This window comes from Gastrolobium bilobum, unplaced genomic scaffold, assembly GCF_033153095.1.
Source record: "Gastrolobium bilobum isolate Gb01-03AN ecotype WA unplaced genomic scaffold, APGP_CSIRO_Gbil_v1 utg5188, whole genome shotgun sequence".
NCBI lineage: Eukaryota > Viridiplantae > Streptophyta > Magnoliopsida > Fabales > Fabaceae > Gastrolobium > Gastrolobium bilobum.
Window position 1 is genome coordinate 364,591 of NW_026899969.1, and position 6,922 is coordinate 371,512.

General features: G+C 34.3%; 1 protein-coding gene across 1 annotated transcript; it reads left to right on the forward strand.

Moving 5' to 3' along the window:
- The first annotated feature begins 4,295 nt into the window (after positions 1-4,295).
- On the forward strand, positions 4,296-6,042 carry LOC133294505 (xyloglucan 6-xylosyltransferase 2-like). The gene has a single exon (XM_061493188.1). The coding sequence runs from the start codon at positions 4,457-4,459 to the stop codon at positions 5,807-5,809; it is 1,353 nt and encodes a 450-aa protein (XP_061349172.1). The 5' UTR covers positions 4,296-4,456; the 3' UTR covers positions 5,810-6,042.
- Positions 6,043-6,922: the final 880 nt, after the last annotated feature.

Below are 6,922 nucleotides of genomic sequence, written 5' to 3' on the forward strand. Positions count from 1 at the left end.
ATTATATCTGAAAAATATTATATTACATCATGTCTAAACAGACAAGGAATGTTTTTATTTCATCAATTACTCCACTGATTACAATTTTTATCAAGGGAAATAGACTCATTTCTATCACACCAGCAATATAGTGATATTATTGAACGATTCGGTTTTAAATGATTTCAAACTGACTTTGAACTAAACTTAAAAAAAAAAAAAAAAAAAACATTCAGCTTGAAGGAATATTTTAAAAAACCAATTCTTGTTATACAAATTGGTGTGATTCTCAATCCACTTTGGTTCCTTTGGGTTTTTTAAACCCCTGGCCATAATCACCCTCTTTGGTTCGGCCCAAAGTGCAGTCAGTTTCTTGGTCTTACGCCTTTTGTACACCACTTTGCTTCATGCACTTGGTCACTTTGCAATCGTCTTTCTTTATGGGTATAGCGTCTTGGCTAGTGTGGGCTGAAATAGGTTTCCTGCCTTTGCGTCGTTCAAGTCTCTTTAGCGGCTCTTTCAAGTTTATATTGGTCATAGGTTGAGAACGGGATGCACCTCTGGTGTGGTGTGTTAGTTATCGTGCCCACATTAAACAACTAATCCTGTTTTTCTTTGATAAGAATCAATACGATCCGGAGAAGAAAGTCAATTTATTACTTATGTAGCTTATCCTTTAGACCTTTTTGAGGAAGGTTCTGTTCCTAACATGTTTACTTTTATTGTAGGTAATGAAGAAAGTCAATTTATTTGTGAACAATGCGGAGTTGAATTTTGCTGATTCTCGAATATGTAGATATCAAATGGGTTATATAAAACTAGCTAAGAAATGGAGCCTCTTTTTTTTTTTCTTAAAATGTTTTGTTTTGACGGATCCCTTTTGTTGTTTTTTTGTTACTGGGGTTTCCAAAATTCTTTTCACATCTATTTTTTGTTTTGTATCAAATTAACTCATTTGGAGTTTTTATCCCTTTAATTTATCAATTTGATATTTGATTCACGATATTTATTAATAGAGGTCATTTAGTGACACAAAAGGGACCCAGAGCGTCACTCACATTCTTTTATTTATTTTATTTTATTTTCAATTGAGTGACGCCCCCTTCTCTTGAGGCACTCACATTCGGAAAGTCATAACTTTTGACTCGAGTATTTAAATAAGATGATTTTTTTTTTGATTTGACATGTTTTATCTTCCATTAACATAGTTCAAATTTGCAACACTAGTTCAACTTTTTTAAGGATTTGAACTATGTTTGTGAGAGATAAAATATATCAAATGATGTGTCATTACGTAAATATCAAAAAGTTATGTGAAATAAAAAATAATAATTTGATTTGAATACCCGAGTTAAAAGTTATTGCCTTCTAAAATTTTACAAAAATGGGACTAAAGATATTGTGCCACGTGGCACAATTCCATGAGTTCTCCGGGAGAGGGGGACGACACTCAAATGATAAAAAAAAACTGAATGTGTGAGTGACGTGAGGGGTTGTTCGCGACACTCGGTGTCGCTGGATCCCTTTGCGGCGCTGACCATTCCTAAATAATGTGAATCAAATACCAAATTGATAAATTAAATGGGTAAAAATCTCAAATGGATCAAAGAGGCCTCTTTGGGCATGTAGCACATACCTCGTAGTCATGTACTCGTTACAGCTTACGATAGCGGATTCGATTTTTTTGGTGTTTTGAACAGTTGTGGAACCCCCATTCATGTGTTTCTTGGGTTTAGAAAGACGGACCATTTATGAGTTGCACATTCTTGTCATGTTTTATTAGGACTTTAGTCCCCACAAGTTCAATTTTACGAATGGAAGTATATTTAAGCTTTTTGGGATTTTTGACTGTAGGGAGGAGAACTGAATGTAATGGTAATATATGTTATTATTTTGAATATTAAAAATACAATGAAATGGGAAGAAATGGACAAATTTTGTTGCATTTCTTATTTCTAACTTTTATTTATTTTTAAATTAGAGTGCAGGGTGCGGAATGAAATAAGAGAAACCTCATCCCATCGCTCACTTCATAATTCTTAACGTTCAATTCAGTTTTACTAGATTTTTTAAATAAATAAATTAAAACTTTTCTCTATTTTTATCATTAAACATCTAAATAATATTACGGAAAATTTATGTAATTCGACCTTACTTTTTGTCATTTCATTTATCATATAAAATGACATTCCATTCGTCAAAAATATCCAATCATAACCTTAAACATTAAAAAATAAATAAAACTTTCCTGTTCTATGTCTTCATATTAATGTATATAGAAATAGGAAAATCATCATCTCATTTAATAGGAAAACTCATTTTTTTTCTACTGACCCTTCGAAAAACTGCGCTTTTGCTTTTGCTTTTTCTATCTTGATGGGTCTCACTTTTAATTGAGTCTGCACGAAAGTATTTGCTTCTTCATATTATCCATACAAATAGTTGTATTGTAATCTTCACGGCATTATTACATTATTTTTTTAGAAAAATTTAAAGATGGCCAGAAAATTTACAATTGAAGAAACAGTGAGAGTTACTAATGCAAGTTGATCATGAAACGGTATACTTCAACGGATCTATGATTTGTTACTGATACACTATATTTTATGAGAATCTAAATAGTTTTTAAGTAAATTATGCATTTTATAAAAAAATTGTCTAAATATTTATGGGATAATTGTTTGTCATGTAACATGACACCATTTGTGTCATGTTACACACACAAAAACACGGGCCCCATTATACAGAAAAAAATAAAAAAAGTTGAAATGGATCCCACACTATATTGAGTGTGTAAGAAAGTAGAGATTTTTTCTATTACATAACACTTCTATTTCCCCTATTTATATGTGCTAATAGAGGAAAAATTTAAAAAGTAGGAAAATTATCCCATGATTATTTATAGAAGCTTCAATTCAAGGTGGCATTCTTTCTTATCAAGCAAATGTCAAATCAGTTCAGGTCAAATTAAAATGTTGCCAAGTTGACTTTAATTATTATTATTATTATTATTATTTTCTGTTTGAATATTATTTTTTATTTTTTTACACTTCATTGTTATTTTTCCCCATTTTGTGTGGTTTAAAATTAAATCACCATAAATATCAAGTAGAAATATTTTGTAACACCAATATTACTTTATATCAACCTAACAATAGTTGGTTACAATGAATCTCGTAATCGTCATTTTAGAGAGTTTTATTCAATCACGATTTTGAGTCTAATCATAGGTTAATCTATATTTTGGTTAAAAAATAGGAATTTGCATTCATCATTTAACATGACACAACAAAATTTTTTATACACACAATATTTTGTGGGGCCTACACTTTTTGAAAAAAATTAACTAAGACACGCAAAACGAATCTCTAGAACATTACACAATTAATTTTCCTACAACATAACTTTTATAAAACCCTAAAAAATAAAACATACCTATTATATTTATGGATTTAATCTTATCATATCTTATGTAAGATTGTAAAATCCCGGGCGCTGACGAGGGCGGAGAGTGATCACCGGTGCAAAGAGGCACGAACAAGGAACGACTCATGACAAGCTTAGCTTCCAGCAAGGGGTTACACGCATGAATGAATAGAATCGACATCTGAGGAATTCAAAGATTGTGCAGATATGAGACTGTGCAGTTTGGGATAACTTATAAGAATAATTGGTACTACCTATACTAACAAGATGCATCTACTTTTCGGTAGCGCAGAACGGAAGAACTCCATAGTTAAAAGTCTCGTGTTAATATGTGGGGATAATCATTGATTCTTGAAGCGGCCGGGCATTACAAAGATCAAATTATGTAAAGCAATTTCTGCCATATATTGAGAGAGCTGAAAATAAATATAGAGTAACAAAAAATAATTGACAATTGAAATAATCGCACATAAATAAGAGAATTCATTAACTTATATTATTTGATACTAATTAAATAACAAAAATTTAAAACATTAAGCTTAACCATAATTATACCTTTGGTTAGGTTAAATTAATCACTTTTTAACTCATGTTCTTCTCGCGTGTCTCACGCTTGAAAAAATTCAAGTTTTTGTATTGTTGTGAAAGCTAACTTTTTTTTTTTTTTTCTTTCCACAAATAATTAATTAGGAAGATTCGAGCCCATTTACGTATCATTTAGGAGATATATCATTGATATCCATATACGTGTTTAGTCCAGCTGTATACTGCAATAATTCAATCATGTAAGAAAAAGAACGAAAACATTATTGGAAGAAATGGAATAATAATAACAATAATAAAGGAAACAGCGGAAATAGAAGGGGGAAAAATCTCAGTTCGTTCTCCTTCATACATTTGTGGCTTTTTCTTCATCACCGACTGTCGAAATAAAAGACCCCAAATTCATCATTTATTTACGATCTTACCATCATCACCCTTTTGCACTTTTCGCTATCCAAATTATTTTATCACTTCACAGAGCTTGGAAGCAGTGTCGGTGGCGGATACAATGCTGGAGCGGTGCCTGGGAACTCGCCGACTCCGTCAGATCCAACGTGCGTGCCGTCACGGCACCGTCACCTTCTTCTGCCTCTTCCTCACGGTGGTCGTCCTCCGCGGCACAATCGGCGCCGGCAAGTTCGGAACCCCCGAGCAAGACTTGAAGGAGATCCGCGACCACCTCTACTATGGTGGCCGCCGGGTGGAGCCTCGCCGCGTCCTCGAAGAAGTTCAAACGGAATCCAACAGCTACGCCACCTTCGACATGTCGAAGATCCTAGTGGACGAGGATGTCGGCGGCGATGATGAGAAGCGTGATCCAAACACACCTTACAGTTTGGGTCCCAAGATCTCTGACTGGGACCAACAACGTGGTCGGTGGCTGAAAAAAAACCCGGATTACCCGAATTTTATCGGACCCAATAAGCCCCGGGTTCTTCTGGTAACCGGGTCTTCGCCCAAACCGTGCGAGAACCCGGTTGGGGATCATTACCTGTTGAAGTCTATTAAGAACAAGATTGATTATTGCAGGCTTCACGGGATTGAGATATTCTACAACATGGCACTTTTGGACGCTGAAATGGCAGGGTTTTGGGCTAAGTTACCTTTGATTCGGAAGCTGTTGCTGTCTCATCCCGAGGTTGAGTTTCTGTGGTGGATGGACAGTGATGCCATGTTCACTGATATGGCGTTTGAGGTTCCCTGGGAGAGATATAAAGATAAGAACTTTGTGATGCACGGTTGGAACGAGATGGTGTATGATGAGAAGAATTGGATTGGTTTGAACACTGGGAGTTTCCTTCTTAGGAATTGTCAGTGGTCGTTGGACATTCTTGATGCTTGGGCTCCCATGGGTCCCAAAGGGAAAATCAGAGACGATGCTGGGAAAATCCTCACTAGGGAGCTCAAGAATCGACCGGTTTTTGAAGCTGATGATCAATCTGCTATGGTTTATTTGTTGGGCACTGGGAGGGAGCAATGGGGGGATAAGGTTTACCTTGAGAATGCTTATTATTTGCATGGTTATTGGGGGATTTTGGTTGATAGGTATGAAGAGATGATTGAGAATCATCATCCTGGTTTTGGTGACCATAGATGGCCACTCGTGACTCACTTTGTGGGGTGCAAGCCATGTGGCAAGTTTGGGGATTACCCAGTTGAGAGGTGCTTGAAACAGATGGATAGAGCCTACAATTTTGGGGACAATCAGATTTTGCAGATGTATGGGTTTACCCACAAGTCACTTGCTAGTCGCAGGGTCAAGAGAGTGAGGAATGAGACCAGCAATCCCCTTGAGGTCAAGGATGAGCTTGGATTGCTTCATCCTGCTTTCAAAGCTATCAAGTTGCCTACTTCTTCTTGATGGTTTCCACAGTTTATGATTTGCTTCCACAAAATTTGAACCACTATTCATCTGCGGCCACTACTGCAGTTACGTATAGTATTATAGTACACGTCAATTCTGTAGCTGCTGTTGTTATTCATCTCTTTATCTAGTGTTCAAAATTGTAATCTTTTTTTATTTTGCTTTTACGGATCATTGTATTAGTATTGGGTTATATTGAACCTTTAGAATAACAAATACCCTCTCATCTGTGCCTATTCTTTGATTGAGTTTTGGGTAATGCTGCACTAGGTACAGCTGTTATTGGTTATCACTTTAATTTATAAGGGTCCTTACATTTATTTAAAAAAGAAAAAGAAAAAGAAAAAGAAAAGAAACATAAATAAATCTCTCTACTTTTTAAAGATGCTAAGTTCTTCCTAGCAATTTCTTTTAGGTAGTGTTTGGTTCAGGAGATATTTTTGTTTACTAAGAAAATGTAATTACAAGAAAAAGTGTAGGAAAGTAATTTTGGTAGAAAAGTTTAAAAAAAATTGTTTGGTACCGCAAAATATTACTGGGAATATTGGGTTAAAAATCCTATTGTGTGTTTGGTTTAAAATAAGATTTAGATGGGGATGTTTCAACTTGTCACCATTTTCTTCCCCAAAAAAATTTAGCCAGTTTATGAACAAAAATACCACATTCTTAGATGGATTCATCAAGAGTGTATTATCTCATTTTTTACATGCAATCCAATTTAGCTAGGCAACCTAGTTTGATAGATAAAATTAAGGTAGTGTTTGGTTCAGGAGATATTTTTATTTACTAGGAAAATGTAATTACAAGAAAAAGTGTACGAAAGTAATTTTGGTAGGAAAGTTAAAAAAAATTGTTTGGTACTGCAAAATATTACTGAAAATATTGAGTTAAAAATCCTATTGTGTGTTTGGTTTAAAATAAAATTTAGATAGAAATGTTCCAACTTGTCACAATTTTCTTCTCCAAAAAAAATTTATCCGATTTATGAACAAAAATACCACATATATTTTATTTATTCTCTCTCTTTATTTTTTTTATTTTTTTATTCTACCTATATATTTTACCGATATGTGATTAATTCGTTGATGATATTATTTTAGGAACCTATTA